The 25,402-nt window shown below is 36.4% G+C and overlaps 1 protein-coding gene across 1 annotated transcript; it reads right to left on the bottom strand.

Moving 5' to 3' along the window:
• Positions 1–5,984: 5,984 nt before the first annotated feature.
• On the bottom strand, positions 5,985–25,129 carry pdxka (pyridoxal (pyridoxine, vitamin B6) kinase a). The gene is made up of 11 exons (XM_026218565.1): positions 24,831–25,129; positions 24,525–24,579; positions 12,787–12,891; positions 12,430–12,513; positions 11,207–11,241; positions 10,952–11,037; positions 10,463–10,508; positions 8,851–8,962; positions 7,118–7,254; positions 6,808–6,874; positions 5,985–6,717 (listed from the first exon to the last, which is right to left on the bottom strand). The coding sequence occupies exons 1-11, from the start codon at positions 24,909–24,911 to the stop codon at positions 6,605–6,607; spliced, it is 921 nt and encodes a 306-aa protein (XP_026074350.1). The 5' UTR covers positions 24,912–25,129; the 3' UTR covers positions 5,985–6,604.
• Positions 25,130–25,402: the final 273 nt, after the last annotated feature.

Below are 25,402 nucleotides of genomic sequence, written 5' to 3'. Positions count from 1 at the left end.
AAATAAAATGTGGCGTTTTGAATGAACTTCCGATAATAAAACTTCAATTTCTGCACCTGAGAATTTTTTTTCAGTTGCTTTTGAGAAGACATGTTGAAATCCTTTGTTTGGTGTCAAAATATGATTGTATAGTTGTCAGTCGGATTTAATGGGCGGGATTTATGGTAATTGAGAATGAGCGTGCACGCGCGTCCTATTTACGACTGATTGGAATTCATTAACACACACACACATTTCACTATCACATCTGACATTTACAAAGTATTTGTGAATCAGGAGAAGAGTTTTCGGGAAGGTCTCTTTACGCGTAATTCACTCACATATTTACGAATGTTTCATGAAATAGACCCATTGTGTGCAAAGATGGCCATTGGAGTGCATGATACAATGATGAGTATAAAAGGAATATGGAAGTAAATCAGTAGCTAAACTCGAGAGGTTGAAAATCTGAATGTGAGAACTTGTCATTAATATTTGTATAAACCCGATTCCAAAAAAGTTGGGACACTCTACAAATTATGAATAAAAACAGAATGCAATGATGTAGATGTTTCAAATTTCAATATTTTATTCAGAATACAACATAGATGACATATAAAATGTTAAAACTGAGAAAATGTAAAATTTTTAGGGGTAAAAAAGTTGATTTTAAATTTCATGGCATCGACACATCTCAAAAAAGTTGGGACAAGGCCATGTTTACCACTTTGTGGCATCCTCTCTTCTTTTTATAACAGTCCTCAAACGTCTGGGGACTGAGGAGACAAGTTGCTCAAGTTTAGGAATAGGAATGTTGTCCCATTCTTGTCTAATACAGTTGCTCAACTATCTTGTCGCATCTTCCTCTTTATGATGATTATTATGATTCTACGCGGCCATGATGTTGTAATTGATGCATTATGGGGTCTAGCATTGTCGTTTTGAAAAAATGCAAGGTCTTCCCTAAAAGATACGGCATCTGGATGGGAGCATATGTTGTTGTAGAACTTGGACATACCTTTCAGCATTGATGGTGCCTTTCCAGATGTGTAAGCTGCCAATGCCACATGCACTCATGCAACCCCATACCATCAGAGATGCAGGCTTCTGAACTGAGCGCTGATAACAACTTGGGTTGTCCTTGTCCTCTTTAGTCTGGACGACATAGCATCCAAGTTATCCAAAAAGAATGTCAATTTTTTATTTGTCTGACCACAGAACAGTTTTCCACTTTGGCACAGAGAAAACACCTGTGTTTCTGGATCATGTTTAGATATGGTTATATGACCTATAAAGTTTTAGCCAGCACGAATGGCACGGTGGAATGTGTTCACCGACAATGTTTTCTGGAAGTATTCCTGAGCCCATGTCGTGATTTCCATTACAGTAGCATTCCTATTTGTGATGCAGTGCCATCTAAGGGCCTGAAGATCACGGGCATCCAGTATGGTTTTTCGGCCTTGACCCTTACACACAGAGATTGTTCCAGATTCTCTTAATCTTTGGATGATATTGTGCACTGTAGATGATGATAACTTCAAACTATTTTCAATTTTTCTCTGAAAAACTCCTTTCTGATATTGCTCCACTATTTTTCACCGCAGCATTGGGGGAATTGGTGATCCTCTCCCCTTCTTCACTTCTGAGAGACACTGCCACTCTGAGAGGCTCTTTTTATACCCAATCATGTTGCCAATTGACTTAATAAGTTGCAAACTGGTACTCCAGCTGTTCCTTATGTGCACATTTAACTTTTCCAGCTTCTTATTGCTACCTGTCCCAGCTTTTTTGGAATGTGTAGCTCTCATGAAATCCAAAATGAGCCAATATTTGGCATGACATGTCAAAATGTCTCATTTGATATGTTATCTATTGTGAATAAAATATAAGTTTATGAGATTTGTTAATTATTCCATTCCTTTTTTTGCTCACAATTCCTACAGTGTCCCAACTTTTCTGGAATCATGTTTGTATTTGTAAGTATAAATTTACACTCACAGCTCTGATGTGAAAAGCTGCATCTTTCAATTTTCACACACAGACAATGACCAAAACACCCATGTTTTGAATTGGAAGTTGTAGAATGACATTCACACCAAGAAAATGACATACACAAATGTTAATGACATATTTTCTTTTGCACTTCACTTCAGTTTAACTGGCACTGCACAACGTCAAGTCCGCACTTACAACCTCTCAGATCTGGCAGTACAAGTACAAATCCTGGCGCTCTGACTTTTGTTACTCTTTTTGCGGTATTCCTGTTCCAAAACTCACTTGTGCACTTGTACAGGTACTGGTCATAGATTTAGAACATCATCAAAAAGTTGATTTATTTCACTAATTACATTCAAAAAGTTAAACTTGTATATTATATTCATTCATTACACACAGACTGATATATTTCAAATGTTTATTTCTTTTTATTTGGATGTTTATAAAGGTCAAATGGTAGAGCATTGTGTTTGAAACGCAAGGTTGTGGGTTCGATCCCCAGGGAACACATGTTAGGTAAAATAAGTTAGCCTGAATGCACTGTAAGTCGCTTGGGATTAAAGCATCTGCTAAATGCATTAATTTAAATGAATTCATATTTTCAAAGATTAAAGATTAAACAGGGAAATAAAATGATTGCACCAGTATAAATTAGGTGGCGTTATGCACTAAGCATGTAAATGACCATTGAACAAAAGAAGAAAGAATCAGCATGGTATGCTTTTTCTTAGCATCCGTTTCCATAGTGACTCATCGATTCGTCGTTCTGTTGAGTCTTGAGGGGCTGTTCACATATTGCGCCTAAAACGCGTGGAAAACGCTATGCGCGCCGCTTTCTCTTTCTTTCCAAAGCACTCGGGCAGTTGTGCCCCTGAGGCGCCTGCCGTTGCTAAGCAACCATGACGTGCTCTCTCCATGAAGACGTGGAAATTTCAGCAAAGGATAAATGGATTTGCAGCACTAAAAATCGCTTGCAGTAGCTCTGCTACTAAATTTATTAGAATAAAAATTCTAAAAATTGCAATCCATATACAGCTATGATCAGCTGTTCCTTCATCTTGGCTGAGCTTTCAACATTGTTACGGGAAAGGATGAAGCTGATTGGTTAGTTCTTGTCACATGACCTGCGGTGAGCTTGCGGCATTCTGAAAAGTTTAGATGTTTTTAAACTCGATGTGGTGCGGACGCGCCTGGAAAAAACGAGTGCATCGCTTCCATTATGAGCGCGCATACCGTGTCTACATTTGAAATAACGAACTTGAGCATGCAAAAGACGCGATATGTGAATGGCCCCTTAATCAGGAACAGACTCTGAGTTAAATAAACGTACACGTTTTTGGAACCACATACCTCAAGTAAGCAAGGTTTGTGGTTAATCAACTGAAAGTTCAGGGTATAGACAGTAAGATAACTGTGCTTTCTGAAATACACCCCTGGGGTAAGCCCTGTAAGCCAGTTCTAAAACTGCAATTTCCACGGTGAACAAAATAAACTTTAGGCGCATCCCAATTCATTTACTTTTGGCACTATTCTATGCAATTTTGTAGTATAAATAGGACATTCACACTGAAAATTCCAAAAAGAAAAAGTGCATTTTAAATACCAGAATGATGCACTAACGGTCCCGTTCTACGTGATCCCATGTTTTAAACTTTAGTTAGTGTGTAATGTTGTTGTAAGAGTATAAATCATATCTGTAAAATTCTAAAGCTCAAAGTTCAATGCCAAGTGAGATATTTTATTTAACAGAATTCGCCTACAACGAACGACCCGTTTGGACTACATCCCTCTACTTCCTGCAGGAATGACGTCACTAAAACCGTTTTTTGACTAATCTCCGCCCACAGGAATACACCAAAAAGGGGGCGTGGTCTTGTTGCGCTCGCACGGAGGAAGAGTTGCGTTAGAAGAGTGCTTTTGTGGCCAAGTTGTCGAAATTCTGTTACTTTCATCTCGGAGTCCAGTTTGTTTGGGCTTCCAAGGGACGCTGTACTTAGAGCTCAATGGTTACAATGCATGTTTAACTCGGTTCCCGAAAATTATAAGGCTCCGCTGCTGTCGAATCACAACACAGGAACCGCTGGCACAATCAGAACTCGTTACGTATTTCTGAGGGGGGGGACTTCATAGAACAAGGAAGTCATCAGCCCGTTTTTATGACAGTGAACAGCGGTATACAGATAGGTGAATTGTGTGAAAAATACTGTGTTTTTTTACATGCGAAACATGGACACGTTACATTGCACACTGTAAACAATCAAAGCTTCAAGAAAGCATGAAAAATGGGACCTTTAATTGCCTGAAAAAAACTAAGTGTGGAATGTTGGACATTTAATGCACCCAACTGTCGCAGCTTTAATTATGTAGCAGAGGGGAAGGCAAATCAGACTCCAATGATGAATGACAAAATAACCTTATATAATTCATACACTACAAAGTTAAGTACATAGTGCATAAGTACATAGTGTATAGTGCATCATTTGGGACACAAATATTCTTAAAATGTGCCATACTACTATTTTTTTTTTTTTTGTTTGTTTACTGTCAAATTTAGTTTTTAATGCCACTTAACACTTAATGGGTGATTGTGCAAACATTTTTTTACATTACAGTTTTACATATATTTTTATAACTGTGAACAAGAGTCATATTGTTTGTTTGATGTAAAAATTAAAGGGGTCATATGATGCAATTTAAATTTTTACTTTCTCTTTGGAGTGTTACAAGCTCTTGGTGCATAAAGAAGATCTGTAAAGTTGCAAAGACTAAAGTCTCAAATCCAAAGAGATATTCTTTATAAATGATAAACCCCCCCTAAAATGTCTCATTCAAACATGCCCCACATGTCTATGTCACTATGTGGAAATATTTGCGTAATGCTGCCCAAATGTTCACGCAAAGAAAGGAGTGGTTTCAGTAACTGCAGTTAATGTTGAAGCAGCCATGTCAGGGAGATGCTGTGTGTATCTAAGTGAAAGCAAAAGCACATTATTTGGCCTTCTGAAAGTAGATGCATTTAGGAATCTTTAAGATTACTTACAACAGAACAGCAACACATTTTATGGACCACCATTTCATGAACCAGAGGAGGTAATTCTGACTTTGCTATGACAATCTCGCGCTTCTGAATCTGCTACTGTAAATATGTTTTGTTATTAGTTTAAGTATTTGCTATTGACTGTTCAAATGTTCGTGTCTGTGTGTGTGTGTGAAAGAGAGAGAGAGAGAGATGGTCACAAAGTAGATTCAGTGCCTTAACCATCTGAGGCTTGTGTTCTGCAAACACATACTAGTGCTTAAGTTGATGAGGTTTGACAGCATTTTTTAGTTTGTTTATTTTTGAGTGTTTCAAGTGTGGCTTCCTTTTGTTTTTGTTACCGAATATGTCTGACTTATTTTTGAAGTGTGATTTTACTTTTGCTTGAAGAATAGTGGTAGTCCCTTTTACTTTGTTTTCCACCCATTTTATTATATGTACTTTCAAGCTTAATTTATTTGTAATACTTTTATTAAAGATTAAACTTCAGCCTGTAACTGAAGGTCATTTGGATGAAGTTTTTTCTTCAGCTGTATGTAATAGTAAACCTCTTAACCTGTTTGACAACAATGAAATCTTGATTCAGCAACCTGTTTTGTTGTTAGTAAACTGTCATTTAAACGTTTCAGGTTGTAGCCAGGACATGTACTCACTCTAGCAGAGCATACATGTAAAATGTATCAAATGAAAACAGATTTAGTGTTGAAGCACATGGTGCTTCTAATGGTTGAGGTGGACGTTGAGATTACACAAAGCAGCATTATTTCAAAATCACCATCACTGCATTTCCATAAAGAAAAACACAATTTTCCCCACTCTTACTGAAGTAAAAGCCAAGTGAGCGGGAAAAAAAAATCCTTGTACACAGTAACTACACAAATCTGTAGAGTAAAATGTCTTCAGTTACACCATAATAATTAAAAATACTTAAAAAAAAAAAAAAAAAAAAAAAAGAAATTCCTGGATACAAAGGGTGAATAAAAATTTAAGGATTTTATTATAATAGTCAAAATATATCAGTTGCCATGGCCATTATTGTTAGTTATTACAACGATAAATACTTTTTTTAGTATGATATAAACTATAGCAGCATTTTCAAGGCACATTCTTGGTATAGACAATTGATTTGTATTATTTAATAGACATTTTTCTTACACTTGGCCTGACTGGCTTGTACAGTTTTACTGATCAAATAAGACTAAGGGATCGAATACTATGTTACATATAACTGACTGAATCAAATCAAATGTTAGACAACACTCATATGACATTTTCTTAATGTTAATCAATCATCATAAATTCACAAGATATACACATGCATAAATCATAATAAAATACTAATAATAGTCATATGCACATAATGGCTGGAATGTGAACATAATAACTTTAGGTACCATGTTAGTTTCTGGATGCAGTACCTGCACTAATGCACTATGAAGTACCAGACATCCCAGCTTCAATTCTAAGATCAGTAGTGTTGTTATAAAAGAATAAAAATAAGTCATCCACCATCCAAAGTATTGTGATTTGTAAACTCTTGCTGTTAGATGAATGACATTCATACGGTCTAGTACAGAGTCTCAGATTAAAGCACTACAGAACTACAGCATGAACAACTATGGCAGGATCCTCAATGTCTGCTTTACTCTGAACCATCCGCAACTCAAGCTGAGCAGGACTGGGCCTTTGATTCGGACCGGCCACCTCTGAGACGAACAAAGGTAAGGAATGAGTTACATTATTATCATCATATAATAGGGACTAAGCAATATTTGGTTTGCAACAGAAAGTCTTACCTTCTGCATAAGTAATGGTCCTCTTAATGACATGGTAAAGGACTGAAACCGTCTTTTCACAGGCCATCTGTAAAAAACACATCAAGGGCTTTGGGTGTAATTCAGCATACCTTGCAGAACATTTTAGCTTTTATTTTGGACCTTTGTTAAGTGGCCCCAAACTATTTGTACACTTAATCCAAGTATTTTAACAGGCTGCTTAAATGACCAAATGTAGCCACTGCATAATGCTTGCTGATTCAAAAGCAAACTGCTTTATTCTCACACTTGATAATGCAACTATGTTTTAGCATGATATCATGGTGTTGACCTTCAGATCATTTGGGTGGAGATGTGTCCATGCCAGCAGCATCGCAGCAAACAGGTCCCCTGTTCCCACAAACACAGCATCCACCCTGGGGATGTCCATACGGATCTGTTGAGTCACCAAGGTACCATCAGCTGTCACTGGAAAACAACACAAGTTTATCATTCAACTGGCAACTGGGATGAAACCCTAGAGAAGCCACTAGTCATTATAGACCATGCACCGGTTTAAGCCATGAACCAAATCAGACAAAAAGCGGAATCATGGGTAATGCAGTTTTTTAACAGAAATTCTGCTGTTAAACATGATTATTGTAGTTAGAAATAAAAGTGAAAAAGCATCATTTGTGGACAATTATGGCCACGTTCACACAAAAACTGAGATGTGTAAGCTATAATGTAGAATAAGCCTACAATCAATTAGTTCCAAAAAGGAATACAAAACCTGTGCTGACTGAAAGGAGAGGATTTAATCCAGATTGAATATTAATTGGTATAAAAAAAATAATAATAATGTTTAGTAAATTTTTGTAGGCTGGAAAGTGGCACAGGGCTGAAAAAAAAATCAAAAGTTTGTTTTGTGTGTGTGTGTACGGGTGAGGGTGGGGCGTTGTTGTATGTTGTGTTGCTAAGTTTTAGTCTAATGTGACATTAACCAGTAATTAAGGCACAAAATTACTATTAGAATCCTCTCGGAGTCAAAATAACATGAACACAATTTGAGGGTTAATTGTTTATTGAAACATGATTATTTAAAAAATAATGTGGTCTGATGGCTTCAAAACATACCATTGATTACCACTGTTTAACTCACGGTAGGTCTGTCTTCACAGTTTATAAGTCATCATTAAAAAACTATTCCTCTAGAGAAAACGAATGGAATTTTCCTGTCAGAACCAGACTGTTGCTCTCGATAAGTCAGTTGGCTGTTCACGGTTGCCAAACCACATAGCAACTTGTAATATAAAGTGGTCACTGGAGCATGTGGCTATCTTCTTACAACAGTTTCAAGAACAGCTCATCCAATCAGAATTTAGAGTCTCTATCTGTTGTGCAAACAGAGACAAGCTGCCAGGCGTGACCTTTGAACATGACATGCAAAACGAATCAACTGAATTCCGAATATAACAGCAACTTACTCAACCCTGTCAAATAGCATTGATTAAAAGTATGAAGCAAGCATGGCGAGAACTTTAACCTGTTAACTGTCACTCACGTTTTTGAAGATAGAGATGAATGTGCATAATACAAAACCTAAATTTTTATAATTCATGACTGAAAACCTTTTGTAACATGATTTTGATGCACCATTTACATGGTAATGCAATGTCTGATTTTAAAATGGGTTTTGAAGGATGAATTTTGAGATTTTATGTTTTCAAGTGATATATAACTTCTGATGATTTCTCAAATGTGATAGAGAAAAAGGCAACGAGGAAGTATTTTTTTTAAACAAAGGTCAAAGCTCCTTTTGTAATGTAGATTTCTGAGGGTGCACTCTTGTCATAAATTCATCTATTACTTTTCCTACATAATTTTTAACAAAAAATATTGGTAAAATATATATTTGGGAGTCTTAGACCTTTCCAACGATATATAGTTTGTCAAGATTAGATTAGACTTGATTGTAATATAGTATAGTCAACGTAGGCGTCCCGTGTACGGGACGGGGTGACCTTTAACAGATTAAGTTCCATTGCACTGGGCTCCTATTTGTTTTTAAATGAACAAAATTACCTTTTTTCTGGCTCCCCAGAGCAACCAGATACTGATCCCCCAGAGGAGAGGGCAGATCAGAGCTGGTGATGACCACGGTGTCTGGACCCATCGAATGCAACAGGTTCATAACCTGAAATACAACCAACAGTTTCAGGCTCTGTTCCAACTCCAGTTGGAGTTACATTAATTAAAGTGACAAGTTAAGCTCAGTAGTGGCATAATGCTCTGAGAAAAGTTTCAATTGTATAGCCACAAGACAAACTATATGTCTGTTAACCTGTTTTTTGTTTTGTTTTGTTTTTTGTTTTGTTTTTGAGTTGAGGGGTGGAATCCACTAAAAACGACAAGAACATTTACTGTTGTTCAGAAAATTTTTGCAGGCAAAACCAAATCGATTGGGAGTTGTGTGGGAGTTGTGTGTGCTTTAACAACTATGTAAAATGCAAATAATATATCATAATATACCATATAATGATGTTTTTTTTTCTCTTTTAGGGAGAGAGGTAAATTTTCTTCAGTTTTCACTGTTGAATCCGCCTAGATGATACGTTGCCTTGAGTTTATCTTTAATTTGGCAGAAGCCAGTGTAATTAGATAGACACCAACATGAACAGTTTGCCTGAAGCCCTCATTCTCAAAAACCGTTAAAATACTACACAAAGTTAAAGAAAACAAATATTTAGTCAGTTTAAACCCTGCCCCTTTCTTTCAACTGAATGAAGCTCACATTCAGATCTACTTCAATCCAGTCAGCAACCAATAGATAGATCCCAGTCCCTGTGTGTGCATATTAATAAATAAGTAGAGAACCACTGAGCTATATCATAATTTAGGTTCATCCTATAGGATTATTTTTACTAGTTTATTCTGAATGAAACTCTGTGGAAATCTTCTAAGCCAGGCTGAAGTGATCTTTTGGCTAAGTTAAGACACTCAAAGCATGGCTTCCTTTATTCATTATTTTAGCCCTTGTGCAGAGTATCTTCAGTGCTGATTAAGGACGGTGGACTCAGCACAGGGGAGTAGTGGGTGATTTTAAAGGGCTTGAAAATTCCACACACAAATACAATGCAGGTATTTTACACAAGGTTGTCAGACAGAGCTTGGACCACAGTGGAAACTGGAGGCTAACAATAGCAGACTGTCTCTTACACACAAAGAGCCATGTGTTGAGCCAAAGTGAATGGGGAAGCAAATTTAGAGCGATTACACTGGACTTCTCTGACAGGTTTCACCTAATGAGGCACACCACGTTTCCACTAACTGAACTTCCTCACTGAAAGGGAACCGATTTAGATAGACAACTATATAGTGTCATACCATCAGTATTTCTAAAATGAAGCACAAGGGAGACTTGATTTGCATTTCATGTTAGAGGCTGAAAAATTTCAGTACATATTTTGTTCATTTTCAAGTTGATCACTGCGCTGAATCTGCTGCGATGCTCGGTTTAAAAATGACTTCTGTGTGAGCTGTGCTTTATACCTGCATTTGTTGACAACAAATAATACATCTTTTTTTGTGTGCAAATGTTTTGCTGAAATTCTGCTGTGAGTGTGGACAGCGGTACATCATAAAAACATCCCAGATTTCCCTAGCTGCAAAAATAAAACAGCTTATAAAAACTTACTTCAACTGCATCTTTTTCTGAACTTATGTTTCTACCAGTGAGGAGCCTGTGAGAAAGAAAATGAAACGATATATTATTTACATATGTTGGGTGTGTCATAACGGCAATGACTTGTGGGTGAGCCACAGGGCACAGCCATAAAACATGGAAATCCAACCATCCACAAAATCCCCCATTACCCCCTTTTGCCTTTATTTATAAGACAGCAGAGACAGACAGGAGAGTGTGGACAACATGTGTTATTAACAACTTTATATCTTAAGCATGTGTGCAGATCTCGGATGGCAGCAACCACAAATTTCATCCCTTAAAGAGACACCATTTGCATTTGGTATGAACATCTGTTTTGGGTTGGTCCATCACAAATGTTCACAGAAGACATATTGTACATACTAATATAGTATGATCACAGCATATGATCTAGGAGTACACAGTGCCTTCATCACGCATTTCTACACGCACAAAAAATCAGCATAACAGGACACTTACTCTGCCTCAAACTGATTGGGAGTGATGATGTCCGCAGCTGGAACTACTTTGCACCGGTAGATGGGCAGCAGGTTCTCAGGAACATACTAAAGATAACACAGAAAGTGATCATTTCCTTAAACTATTCTAACCACGTCTTAAGTGTTTAACATTAGTTCAACAGTGTTTCTGTTGAATAAATGTTTACATTATTGCATAGAAAAATAAGATGCAAATGATGAAGGGAAATTATTTTAGCATTTTAGATATGCTCACCATAGCCCCATTATCACCCAGCACTGGATCACAGACTTGGAAAGCAGAAAAACAGCATTTATAAGCACAATAAACATAACTTGCTGTAACACATTGATGTTTGGATCAGTGCTTGAAATAAAATCTGCTGCATCATGTCTTGGGATAATCTGTCTTTAAATATGATGCGATTTCTATGTTTCCTTTTCTTAAGTGTGTTATGTAGCTATTTGTGGATGTATAAGATCTGCAGTGTTACAAAGTTCAAAGTCTCTCACAAAAGGACTCAATCTATCTAAAAGAGAAGGCTGATCCAGACAGGGCTAAAACGCCCCCCACATGTCGATGTCACTATGGGGAAATATTTGCGTAATGCCACCCAAATGTTCACACAAAGAAAGAAGGCGTGGTTTGAGGAAGCGCAGTAGGGTTAGTGCAGTCATGTCAGGGAGATGCTGTGTGTTTCTGTGCAAAAGCAAAAGCACTTTATTTGGCCTTCCTGAAGTAGATGCAAAGATGAATCATTTATTAAGATTTATTTACAACAGAACAGCACAACCCAGATGTTCAAATTTGTGCAATGCATTTTATGGTTGACAGATTTGTGAACCTATGAGAGTAACCTACAAGGCTGACTGAGCAAAGGCTATTTTAAAAATAAAATGGGTCGATTCAGACTTGCTATAATAATCTATCGCTTATTCTGAATCAGCTACTGTAAGTATGTTTTCTTAAAAGTATTTGCTATTGACTGTTTAAATGTGGATTTTTGTGCTGTGTAAAGTATCACTTTGTGTTAGGGCGTGAGAGAGAGAGACTGGGTCTCATCACATCGGAGTCAGCTTTCGCGGCTTGTGAACAGCAAACGCATACATATGAGCATCATCACTGTGTCTGTCATCAGTTTGAACTGATGGACCATTTTGAAGAGAGGCTCAAAAACAGGATAGAAAATAGCCTATTTGAACAAACCATTCCATTGGCTGTAGAGACAACCAATCAACTTGTGCAATGTGTTGAATAATGTGATAGCTATCAGAATGCAATAAAAAGGATCTGTCCCATCTAGAGTTTCATAAATGAGCTACAAACTCAATGCATTATCTAACATAAAATTATATCTGGGAAATTTTTATTAATCTTTGTTTTGTTTGTTAATAAAAAAAATACAGTTCTGTTTTTCATGTTAACTAAAGGTAACACATGAGACCTTGAAAAGTGATAATGTTTTAAAATATGCATACCATACACCAGGTTCGGGTTTGCCCTCTTCAGCTCCTGTACAATGTCCACCATCATATCCAAAAAGGAATCATCCCTAGAGTACCCTGAAATAAATAATGATGGAAAATATCTGGACCATATCAACTGACAATTATTCTAAGCAATGCTGGTGGACAAAGCTTTGAAAGGGCAGGGTTTTAGAGATCTATGGTCTTTTATTAAAAATCATACCTAATGCAATCATAGTTATAAACAGTCATGTCATTTTTGGACATACATTATTCTATTTAAAACAATCTGGGCTTGTGTCTGCTGTAAGTCCGACAGTAATTGAATAATGTACATGATTAATTAAATAACATCTGACGTAAGAGTACCTGTGAGCACATAGTCATATTGGTTCACGTTGTTCAGCTTGATCCCCTCGTACAGGACGTGCAATTCATCTGCAGTAAGCACTTGCCCTTTCCAGTGCTCATATCCTAGCAATAGAAAGACTTCATTCAAGTAGTCTGCATCATATGCATCTTAAATCCATGTTTTAGTAATTAGATGGAGAAAGGGTGTTGAAGAACTAAAGGGTGTTGTCGAGCTTGCCGCCTATTCATAATACAGAACACTCTACTGGCTCATAAAACAGTTACTTCATATTAAAAATATGAAGCAACCACATTAAAATTAAAATGGTATCCCTTAAAGGGACAATAAGTAACTTTTTAGGTATTTTATGATCTAAAATCAATATTTTTATTCATAAATATGCCCTCAATGGTGTACAAATACCTATGCCAATGTTTAAACTAATCCTTGTAGATGAAGAATTTATTATCTTTATATACATGGGACGGGTAGGTCGACGGAGGCTTCCATGTAGTTCCGCCATCTTGCAAAACTATAATAGCAGAGAGGGTCAAAAAGTACTAAGCCAACGTGTTTCCACAGCGCGTTTTCGGTCGGAGCCAGAAACGCAGGTGCAGAGCAGTGAGGTGCTTGAAACTGCACCGGCAAGTTTAAAAGTCTGGATTGCATTCTTATTATGGACCATACATATGCCGCGCCACAGGAGAAGAAAACATAGTCGCCAAAACAGTCAAAAATAGAACGTAAAAGGAAACGTGACCGTAGATTACAGAAAACAAGAGTTAATGTCGGGGAAGCTTTTTCTAGGTGGAAAGAGCTAATGCTTGATAAAGATTTCAAAAGAGACGCTGAAGTGGCCAGTTTTCTTCTCGACAGGTAAGTCAGTGTTACAGTCTATATTATAATATTTTTTTTATATCTAACAATGCATATAATTCAGAAAATATAACGAATAAATTAGAAATAACTACTAATTACAATATTTCATGTTTTCCACAGTCAGTAATTCATACTGTAACATTCGTTTGTTAGTTGTCATGTTGCAGTTTGTTTGAAATAACACACCTGTTCACCTGAAGGAAAACTCGACGAAGTGCTATTAGAAGACATCCCGTCAAAGCTTTTTGGTACATATCGCCTACCGTAGATGCAACGCGCATTTGAAAAAGCGAGGCGCTGGAGAGCAAAATTAGTTTGAATGCAAAATACAATTTCACCACTAGATGGGAGTAATTCCTACTTAGTGTCCCTTTAAAAACCATGTATAAAAAGTTCAGGCATGTGTCTGTCTTCAAACTCCTTTTTTAGCACTACTAAAAGGTGTAAAAGATGAGCTTTGAACACACACACTGAAAAGCACAAGTTAGGCGCAAAATTTATTTAAGGTTGTTGTTGTTGTTGTTTTTTTGTACTTTTAAAAGGATAAAATGTTAAATAGTATGTTCAGTAATTATAGATGGATAATGTAGTAATATTTGATTATGTTTTAATATTTATTAAATGGATCCTTATACAAGTCTTTCTCCAGTCGTTATTTGTCTTTTTTTGTGTGTTTTTTGTCATCACATGCTATTGTGCCAACATCTTGTTTTGTAACATTGATTATAACACATCTTCGGCAGATTCACGAAACATTCTTAAGACATTTACTTCCATTTTCTTATTAATCTCATTTAACTTAAGAAAAAAGTTAAAAATATTTTGTATTGGCAAAAATCAATTTTAAAGAGTATGCTTATCTTTTTTCTTAAGACTGTTCTTAAGACAAAACCTAAGAAGAATTAAAATTATTGAAAAGAATATTCTTAAAAATCAATCGAAATAACATCTTAAATTTAGGACTGCCCCAGACCTGTCTTAATTCCCAAACAGTAAGAATTATTGAATTAATTTATTGGGTAATTTCAAATGAATTGTTATATTTAAGAATTACAACAACAGCTGTCAGGATCCTGCCCTGACAGTCTTGTCTGTCCTATCTTTGTTTAATGTGTCTCTGTTCATTTTGTGCCTGAGCAAATGGTTGTGTCCTACCCGGTTGAAGGAGGATGGGTCCTCCGACGACCGCAAAAACCGGAAGTCGGTGGTGGTGTTTGTGAATTTGGACAGCCTACCCTTCTTTCAGTTCCCTCCCTTACCCGTTGCTCATATCCTGTTGCCTAGCAACTGTGACAGCTGCTAAGCAAGACGCAGGTGAAGAGCTCATCGTTCTCTCCCAGGAGCTTTATAAACACTTCTGTCTGCTCTTTCGTCCTTAGAAGCGTTAAAAACAGCTTCAATCACTAACAAATAAGCTGTGTGTAAGGGAATATTCACACAGGCAGTAAGGAAGAAGCTAGTTTACGTAAGTAAACTTTTTTTTTACATATGCACGTACAAATGTAAAAAAAAAAACGCTTAATGCTAAAACAAAATGCCTTACTAGAAAACCACTGAAAATATATATTTTTTAAAAGCCAGTTTTTTAAAAAAACATCGAAAATAATACTCCTCCCCCACTCCGCTACCGCTCGCTTCGTCCTGCCGAAAATAATTATGGGATAGGTAGGACGCGAAAGGATCCACCACACCCATCCTTCCAATTCGGGGAAAAGGAGGACGCATTTGTGGGCCGCATTTGAAGGATCCTACGAATTTGGACAGCCTACGTCGCGGCGCTGTGACATAACATCCTTCAAACGAGTCCTCCGAAGGATGTGGACCCTGAATTTGGACACGGCTATGGTTGTGTCTTTGTTTATGTTGGCCGTGTCCTCCCCTTGTCCTGCCTCCTCGTTTCTAATCACCAAGCCCCCTTGTTTAGTCTTTTTGTTTGTCTAATTGTTCACCTGATCCTTGTGCGCTCTGCTCCCTTTATATCATGCTCATTTCCCTCTGGTCTTTGCTGGTTCGTTTTTGTGTGTGCCTTGTGTACAGTCTCTAGCTTGGATGTTTAGTCTTGTTAGAACTCTTTAATCAGTATTTTGCTTCTTATCAGGCCCTTCCTACTTGAGTTGCTACCAGGTCTCCTTTTGCCACAGAGTCTGGAGCCATGTCCTTCTGACCAGCCTGTTCTCCTGTCGTGTGCCCTGCCCTATTGTGGACTGTCTTACTGCATCATCTATGTTTCACGCTTGTTAATAAACTGTGTTCCCCCTGATAATTCTGCATCTGGGCCCTCCCTTGCCAAACCCTGACAACAGCTACATATAATACATAGGAGGACTAGGGATGTGCACGAGCTTTATGGAGTGACAGCGATGACAGTTAAGTAAACATGATTTGTCATGATTAGCCAATGTGTGATGCTACATTTTGCTGACTTCAAAACTCAGTAGCAACTCTAAAACGAGTCAAATAGGGAGCTTTAATTGAACGCTTTTAATTTTAGTTCATAAAAACAACATTCTTAGCAGTATTCCGCGCATTTAGCAAAAACAAAGCACAAAAATAATTGAAACGTATCGCTGTAGCTTGAGTCAGGCTATTTTAAAAGTAACTGTTCAAAAACACACAGCATTAAAAATGTGAAGCTGAGCTCTAAGCAAAGTCGCGACAAAAATTGTGTTTGTGCTTATTATAATTATTAGGGTTATCTGCAGGAAGCACGAAAAGAGAATAAAGTTTAAGTTTATCGTGCGTTTTGTATTCATTCAGATAACGGCTGTGATTTTCTTCTTAAGAAAAAAAATTCAGATGTTCTTAAGAATACACTGAGAACTTATTAAGAAATGCACTTAACGAACTTCTTACGAACTTCATGGAATTTATCTTAAGAAATTTCTTAACTGATTTCTTAAGAAGATTTTCCCGGCCCCAGGTCTTTTATATCTAGGATTAGTTTAAGGTTTAAATAATGCAAAGCATCTTTTGTCATCTTTCACTCAGCTTGTCTGAATCCTATTTGTAATGAATGAGAAGTAATCATACTGTTCTTAGTGAGAAAATACTGTTTGAATTCACGCTGTCTAGCTCAGTTTGCTGTAACATGATCTAATGTTTGTAAAGTGGGCAGGTGTTGAACAGTTTAAACAGTTGAACACAGGGGCATAGCCATCTTTTCAGAAGAGGGGGACAGAAATTATACACACACACACACACACACACACACACACACACACACACACACACACACACACACACACACACACACACACACACACACACACACACACACACACATATATATATATATAACAATGCAATACATTACATTACATATGTTTCTATCTATATAGCCAACCAGTCAACAGTTTTTGAACAGTAAGATTTTCATCACACTTTATTTTAGGGTCCAATTCTCACTATTAACTAACCATTAACTATGACTTTTATTTTTATTTTTACTATTTTTACTTTTATTTAGCAAGGATTATTTAAATTGAACAAAAGATGATAAAGGCACCATTTTTACAAAATATTTATATTTCAGATGAATGCTGTTCATCTGAACATTCTATTCATCAAAGAAACCTGAAAACATTATATTACATTCAACATTATCATAAGTTTTTTTTTTTTTTTTTTAGAGCAGTAAATCAGAATATCAGAATTTGTGTGACTGGAGTAATGATGCAAAAAAAAAAAATCAGCTTTGAAATCTCAAATTACATTTTGAAATCTATTAAAATAAAAAGCTGTGCACCTGTGGCCTAATGGTTAGAGTGTTGGACTAGTTACCCGAAGGTCACAGGTTTGAGTCTGGATGCTGGCAGGAGTTGTAGGTGGGAGTGAATGAACAGCACTCTCTTCCACCCTTAATACCCATGACTGAAGTGTCCTTGAGCAGGACACTGAACGCCCGGTTGCTCCCAGGGCACTGGATCTATAGCTGCCCATAGCTCTGGGTGTGTGTTCACGGCGTGTGTGTGTTCACTGCTCCGGGTGTGTGTTCACGGTGTGTGTGTGTTCACGGTGTGTTCACTTCTGACTGCTTTGTGTGTGCACTTGGATTGGTTAAATGCAGAGCACCAATTCGGAGTATGGGTTCCCATAGTTAGCAAATGTCATGACTTTCAAAACAGTTATTTTAAATAGACTACTACAAATATTTCAAAATGTTACTGTTTTGCTGTACTTTATCAAATAAATGCAGGCTTGGTGAACAGAAGAGACTTATTTAAAAAAAATTAACAAGCTTACCGTTCAAAAACTTTTGACTGGTAATGGATACTATAGGCAACTTAAATTTTTCTCTAATTTCTAGCTTTTAATTGGCTTAGAAATCTATAAATGCTGGACAAAAACAAATCATAATAATGATTTGTTTATAAAATACAAACACTTTTTATCACATAATAAGGCAGAATAGTTTTTATACTGTAATAATATAATTTTTCATATACTTGATCACCTGCTGGAGAGGACTTGGAGAAAAAAAAACACATGGTCGCAATCGTATGTTTCGCACTGCAGGGGTGTTTGGCATCCCCTAATATTCATCTCGCCTTCTAGGTCCAAATAAAATATTATGTCTCTTTTTGAGTTTTAATTTTTAAATTATTCACACCAGCTCTTGAAAACCTTGAAAACAGTTGACCGAGAAAGTGGGGGTGGGGGCGGATCCGTGATATTAAAAGTGGGGGGGGGGCCCGTCCCCATCGTAATCTACGCCCCTGGTTGAACGGTCTGAACTTCCATCTCTCTCACTAGAGGTTTTAGAGCGTTTAATATATGATTGCTGTCCAGTTAATCTGTAAAGGTCTATACTACACTTTTGCTTTTCTGTGTGTGTGTGTGTGTGTGTGTGTGTGTGTGTGTGTGTGTGTGTGTTCAAAGCACATCATGTACATCTTTTACTATTGGTAAAAAAGTAGTCTGAAAACAGAAACATGTCTGAACTTTTTATACGTGGTTTTTAAGGGATAACATTTTAATTTGAATGTGGGTGCTTCATATTCGTAATATGTAGTAACGGTTTTATATAAGGCCAGTAGTTTTCTGTATTATGAATAGGTGGAAAGCTCGACAACACCCTTTAGTTCAACACCCTTTCTGCACCTAATTACTAAAACATGATGTTGACACAAGAGCATGTGATGACTTAATTAAAAATAAACAAAATACTGGAGAAACACAGTCTGTCCTGCCAAGTAAGTATCACAGGGAACCGTTTGATCATAATCAAATACTACTACATTATCCATATATTTTACATATACATTTATATATAAGTCCTGATACCATTCTGTGATTTCATGCTGGGGAAGGAAGAGAAATGTTTTTTAAGAGGATAAACACAAAATGCTTTGTATGAGAAATAGGTTGGAAATGTGAGGAGAACAACAACACTGTGAGAAAAAACCCCCGTAAAGTGGGAGTATTGTTACAAAATCCTCCTTAAAAACAAAAGTAAAATGAATGTGGTGGATGGAATGGGATGTGAACAGCATGACCAGCAGAGCGAGGACAAATAGCCTTAAAAACCCATTAGAGCGCTTAGCAACCTGCTCTGAAAGGAACAGAGAGTCAATAGCCGCATTTCCACTGTCGGGCCAGTGCGAGCCAGGGCTTAAAGCGGGCCGGGCAGGGCTCATAGCCCCGGGCCAGTAGCACGAGGCCAGAATAGGGCAGGGTTTCCACAGTGGAGCTTGAAGCACCGCTGCACGTCACTAAAACACGCCCTTTACACGCCTCTCAGAACAACGTCATGCAACCTCAAAATTTCACCATCAAAGAGAAGTTATCAGAAAACTAAGAAATAAGTCACTGGAACATGCGCAATCACAAAACGAAGATGATAAAAGAGGCCGTTTGTTTGCATGCTTTGTTATATATTCAAATTCAAAATCATCAATGTTTTAACTATAGAATAAGTGATACATTGATCATATTGTTTTAATTTATTAGGACTCAAAATTATTCACACATAAATACACTTATTTCTATTTTATTTATTTATTTATTTTTAACGCTCATGAAAATAGCCTGCTTATTCAGTCTAGTCTGTTTCTGTTTATTAGCCACAGTATAGCCGTCACATTTAGAATTAATGATAATATCTCTATTTTTGTAAGCTCCCGAACAAAAAAACATTATTAGGCTATATTCTTTTATGATAGGCAACGTGAGCTAAACTCTCGGAGCTGACGTCTGATTTCTTCAAGCGTCATATTTTACCATGTTTACTATGGTAACAAGTTTAGCGTGCATATCTTTTTCATCGCTTATAAATATTTCTGCCTTATTTAGTGATTATAATTAGGGGTGTGACGGTTAGTATATAACCGTGAGACCGGCGGTTATAGTTGAACACCGTCATTAGAACTCTATAACCGCCAAAATCGTGTCACTAAAATATTTTTTACAAACATTTTTTATCAAAAATTATTTTCATTTTTTAGATAGGATCGGGCCGAAAAAACCTGGCCGTTGGCCCCGAGGAAGCCCCGACGAGGCACGATCAAGCCCCGGAAGTGACTGTGGAAACGCGACTGGCCCTGGCACGCACTAGCATGCCCGGTCTTAGCTCGATAGTGGAATTTTACACGCTGATATAAAGACAAATACAGTTTTAGTTTTATTCAGCAGTATTTACTCCGGATAACTTATAACATCCAAGTGAAAGATTCAAGAACAACGTCAAAAAAAAGAAAAGAAAAAACAGAAGTACCGAGTTGAAAAAAGGATCACCTTCTTGTGTCAGTATTTTTTTGAACCACCTTTACATTTACATAGATTTACATTTAGTCGTTTAGCAGACGCTTTTATTCAAAGCGACTTACAAATGAGGACAGATGAAACAATCAAAACCAACAAAAGGGCAATAATATGTGCTGTGACAAGTCTCAGTTAGATTAACGATGTACATGTAGCAAGGTTGTTGTTGTTTTATCTTCTAAATTATAATAAATAAAAAGAAAACAGAATAGATAAAGAATAGAGCAAAAATGAACATTTCAATTAAAAGTATGTGTAATGATTATGTGCATCTTTGGGATGCTACAATAAAGTGACGTTCACTTGCAGAACACAAGCTTAGTCTGAAGAGATGAATTTAGGTAAAGGGGTGCAGAGCTAGTGGTGGTTTTGTCAGCAAACATTGGTGCCTTAAAGTCTTTATCTTTAATTACAGCCTTTAGTCTGTTGGGATTTAGCCTTTAGTCATTTGTCTCTCTTTCTGCTGGCTTTGCACATCTTTGTAATATTTGCCTTTGAAGATCTGCTCAAGTTCAGTTCAGTTTGATGGGGAGCGTTTATGGACTGCAGTCTTTCAGTTATTTCAAATATTTTCAATGGAGTTTAAGTCTGGACTCTGACAAGGTTATGCAAGAGCATTCACATTTTTCTCCTTCAACCACATTTGCTCAGGTTTATTTAATAACCAACATCTATAAGAAATAAACTTCAGTTAAACCAAGAAACAATGTTTGTATGTTTTACTGCCTCTATAATGCAAGTTAACTCAGGTAAAAACGATAGTAACTTAACCTTAACAGCGTAATAACAGAATATACTGAAATAAAGTGAATTAGGCAACACCTCTGTTTAAGTTTTAGGGCCCTACGATTTACGTGATGCAGAAAATGCGAACGGAATCGCAGAATCCAGTCATAAAAACGGAATTTACAGTTTAACGCGGAAGGTCACGGAATTTGTAAAGTTTTGAATTAATTCACCAAAAGTAGGTCATTACACTTTAATCAAATCGCGATATGGACTAGTATCTGTAAATATTAAGCTGGAAAAGTCGATTTAAATATGAATCCTGCATGTTCTGCGTGTCTGTGTCACTTCATGAGCATTTGATCATTTGATTTGTGTAAAACTAGCATCACATCACATACACAGAACTGTAAAGGTATTCACGGCAAACTGTCAAAATAAATATTTAAATTTAAATTTAAAAGACAAGTATTTGCCAGAAATCTAAATTTTAACTGTAATAGTAAATCCACTTTGTTTACTAAAAATAAAGTTTAATTTTCAATAATTAAAAGATAACTTAAAATTAATATTTTATGCCTTCATTTGATAACCAGAAAAATGTAAATACCCCCCCAAAAAGGGAAAAAAAATATATATAAAAATTCATAAGGCTATTTTTTATATAAAATTGAAAAAATTAAGTTAAATTCATTTTAATTCTAAATAATTAGACATGCTAAAACACAGAATAAGATAACAATAAAACATGGTGATGAAAAAATAAAACATTTTATAGGGCCCTAAACATGTAATATTTGTTAAACTTTTAATAAATTGATGTGAAAATTTATAAGTTTCATTATTTTAATTAATTAGACATGCTTTTTGATTAATACAATTTAATTTAACCATTAAAAAAAAAGGCAAGAAAAAATAAAAAGGAAAAAAATGGAATCCAGAAAAATATTAACTTTGGGAAATTTTGGAAAAAATAAATTGTACTTTTGAAAAAAAATAAAATGGATTTCATAGGGCTCTAAAGTTTTTTTCATTGTTTCTGTTATCTATGTTCAAGTTTGTGGATCATATCAACTGCAATGTCGCAGTTGTATTTTGGAGCCATCGTAACATCAACATTAACATCAGTTTGCCATAGTAAACTAGTTAAAGACATTACATAACGTTAACAGCGAAATAACGTGAAATAGTGAAGAAAACTATAAGAGACACGCCTGTTAAGTACATCTTTTGTGTTTTATTTTCAAGTGGTCTTATGGTAGTGACTGGAGTCTTCTCTTGTGATTGCCATCGCTGCGTTGGTAACAGGTGAGTAAGCTAACATCAACTATATTAGCCGAATTAACCACTGGCTGCTGAAGGAGGAGGAACGGACTAGCAATATATTAATACGTTTGTTTTACTAACAAATATTTGTTTATTTGATTGAAGTTCTGTTATTTCCTGGTAGTTTTCCTGACCATAAACTATAATAATACAAAAAAAAAAAACATGACATACAGCCTAGTATGGTCACCCATACTCAGAATTCATGCAATTAGATCACCCAAAATACATTGACTTTCATGCATTACATTTACATTCATACATATCCAAAGCAACTTGCGCTGCATTTAATGTAGACATTTTATTGAGTTATCCATTAAGTTATCTTAATGGTATTTTTAAGTATTTCTACTGTTTTTCTATTTTGAAGTTGGGAGGTGTATTTTAAAACACATTCCAATAAGAGCTTTTTCTTGTGATTGCCATCGTAGCGGTGAAAACATAAAACGACTAAGTTAGCCGAAGTACGCTAGTTAAAGTGTTTTTTTTTTTTTTTTTTTTTTTGTTATCCATTCCCTGGGAATCAAATCCATTAATTTCAGCAATATAGCTGTTTGATTTACAGGGATGCATTATGGAATGGAACTTTAATGATTTGTAATGGATTATCAACTAATTATAAACCTTCCGTTGTAGGTGCATTCAGATGTATATACATTTTTATTAATATCAAAGTGCATACATGTTAAGCCGGCCTCTTCTTTATCTGTTTTTAAAACCCTTCTTAAAACCCTTCTTTTCTCTTTGGCTTTTGTCAGTAATATGTCGACTTTATTCACTTGATTTAATTTGTTACTTTGAATGCGTTTATTGTGTGGTTATTAATGGTACATGTGTTTATTTTTTTCTGTACAGCACTTTGGTCAACTTTGGTTGTTTTAAAGTGCTTAACAAATAAAGTTGATATGGTATGGTATGGTATGCAGAACACTGACACTGTAGACCAATCACAACAGACTGGGCCAACTGTGAGCCCAGAGATGCTGATCAGAGATGATCTTTGACCTTCTTGTAGATTAAATCATGATCTCTATTAGATATCTCTGTGAGTTTGCCCCTCTGCAATCCCTTCTTACTCGCTCCTTTCCACAGATGTTTCCTATTATTGTTGGAGTGTGAGTGATTTTATCTTCTCTTTTACTCCTGTCCTCCCTTTCTTTCTCCTTGTTTTTCAATCTCCTCCCATCTGTGTTCTCTTTCTCTCTATTCTCTAGTTATATATCTCTTAACCTCAATGTATACGCACATGCACAAATGATTCATAGAGATAAATCAGTAAGAATGGTGGGGGAGCTCTGTGGGCCCAGGTTGCTGGGTTTAGTTTGTCCTTTTGTCCTTGAAGTATTCTACTGTCAGTATTTTTCCTTATAATGTCCAGTAATGGCTGACTATATGCTTACTTCAGCTAACTTGTTGTTTTGGCTCATACTCAACACATATGTAATCCATATCTCATTGGATAAACTAAAACACCACCCCTTGCAATGCAACTACATAATGTGTGAATGTATTAATACACTTTGAAGAAGTTTGTGAGCAGACTAAAAGGCTTAATGTTCATTTACTTCTTTCCATGGGCCTATGCAAAAACTGAGAATAGTCCGATGGCATCGAAAGATAAAGACAAAGAAACATAGATTATTTTAGCACTCATGAAAACTTTCCACACCAAGATAGCTGAACAATACCAAGATAAACCCACCCACATATGTCTTTCTCTTATAAACAAGAACATACTAAAGCATGCTTTAGCAATGCTGGTGAGATATTCATGCAAAACCACCATACTAACTTCCTATCTTTAATCCCTATCTGAAACAAAGGCTTTACAGAGAAACCAGACCAAGAGGAGTAATTAGTAACGCCTCAGTGAACTCCAGCCTCCATTACACAACAAGGCCATTTCAGCAGTGTGACAATCTGTTAGTCAACAGTTTTAGACATTTTATCAGCAGCAAATAATTTGAGCAATAATACAATTTGAAAATAAAAACTCTATGAATTACAGAGTGTCTTAGTGTTTGGTTTTTGCTCCTTTTCTTTAAGGGCAACATAACTTCTTTACCTGTGTGATTGGAGAACTGCACAGAATTGATAGTGTCGACCTCAAAGCCCAGCACCTAGCAGTGACACACAAGTTACACGTTACACATGCTGACATCCATTGTAGAGGGGAAACTAACTTTGTTTTAGACTCAGGAAGCAGATGGTGCATTATTGTAACGTTAAGGGTTTAGGAAGCAGATGTCTTTATTGTAAATGTTCAGGAAGCAGCTTTCGTGTTCTATGCTTTGCACCACAGCTAACGTACGTTAAAACTGTAAATGACGCTGCAGGCATCTAATGCACTGCAAAAGCTACTTATTCTTACCTGTAAAGGAAAAGATGCAGATTTGTTTCCCACATATCCTCTGACAACATGACTCTGTACAGACAGTACTCTGCAGTCCATGACTGACGCGCGCTAATAGCTGAACACTAACTTTACTAGACTTTAATGTTCTCACAGCAGCCTAAAAGACCGCGATCAGTCGCAGAAGATCAAATAAAAACACACTTCAGTAATGAAAGACATTCAACAGCAGCCTCTGCACAGTACATTCATAGACTAGGCTGAGTTTTCTTTCTTCAGGCGTTTGCAAAGACACCTAAGTGCTCAGCATGTTTACAAGGAATTGACCAATCACGTGAAAGGATTGTCAGGCTTTCGAGATCAAAGCGCGACTGGTTAGTGTTTTTTTGTAATTCAACTACTGCTTTTATAGTTTTAATAAAGTTACAAGTGCAGGGTACTTTGCAAAGTAGTCGTATAACAAAACTTTTTAATAAACGTCAGCATTTATCTAATAAATTAAATATTGCGTTTGTAAAGTTTTTAAGAACAGACTTATTTGATTCAGGTCAAATTGCACAGAAGAATTCTGAATCTAAGAATCAGCACAT

Source organism: Carassius auratus, chromosome 34 (genome assembly GCF_003368295.1).
Source record: "Carassius auratus strain Wakin chromosome 34, ASM336829v1, whole genome shotgun sequence".
Lineage (NCBI taxonomy): Eukaryota > Metazoa > Chordata > Actinopteri > Cypriniformes > Cyprinidae > Carassius > Carassius auratus.
Note: the sequence above shows the minus strand (reverse complement) of the source record. Positions and strands in the feature narration are given on the sequence as shown.

Excerpts from the sequence above, each read along its gene's own strand:
- pdxka (XM_026218565.1), bottom strand. The coding sequence starts at position 24,911 with ATGGACTGCAGAGTACTGTCTGTACAGAGTCATGTTGTCAGAGGATAT. Across the intron at positions 24,580-24,830 it reads CTGCATCTTTTCCTTTACAG|GTGCTGGGCTTTGAGGTCGA; the intron begins GTAAGAATAAGT and ends TGTCACTGCTAG. Across the intron at positions 6,875-7,117 it reads TCCACCCAAATGATCTGAAG|ATGGCCTGTGAAAAGACGGT; the intron begins GTCAACACCATG and ends TGTTTTTTACAG.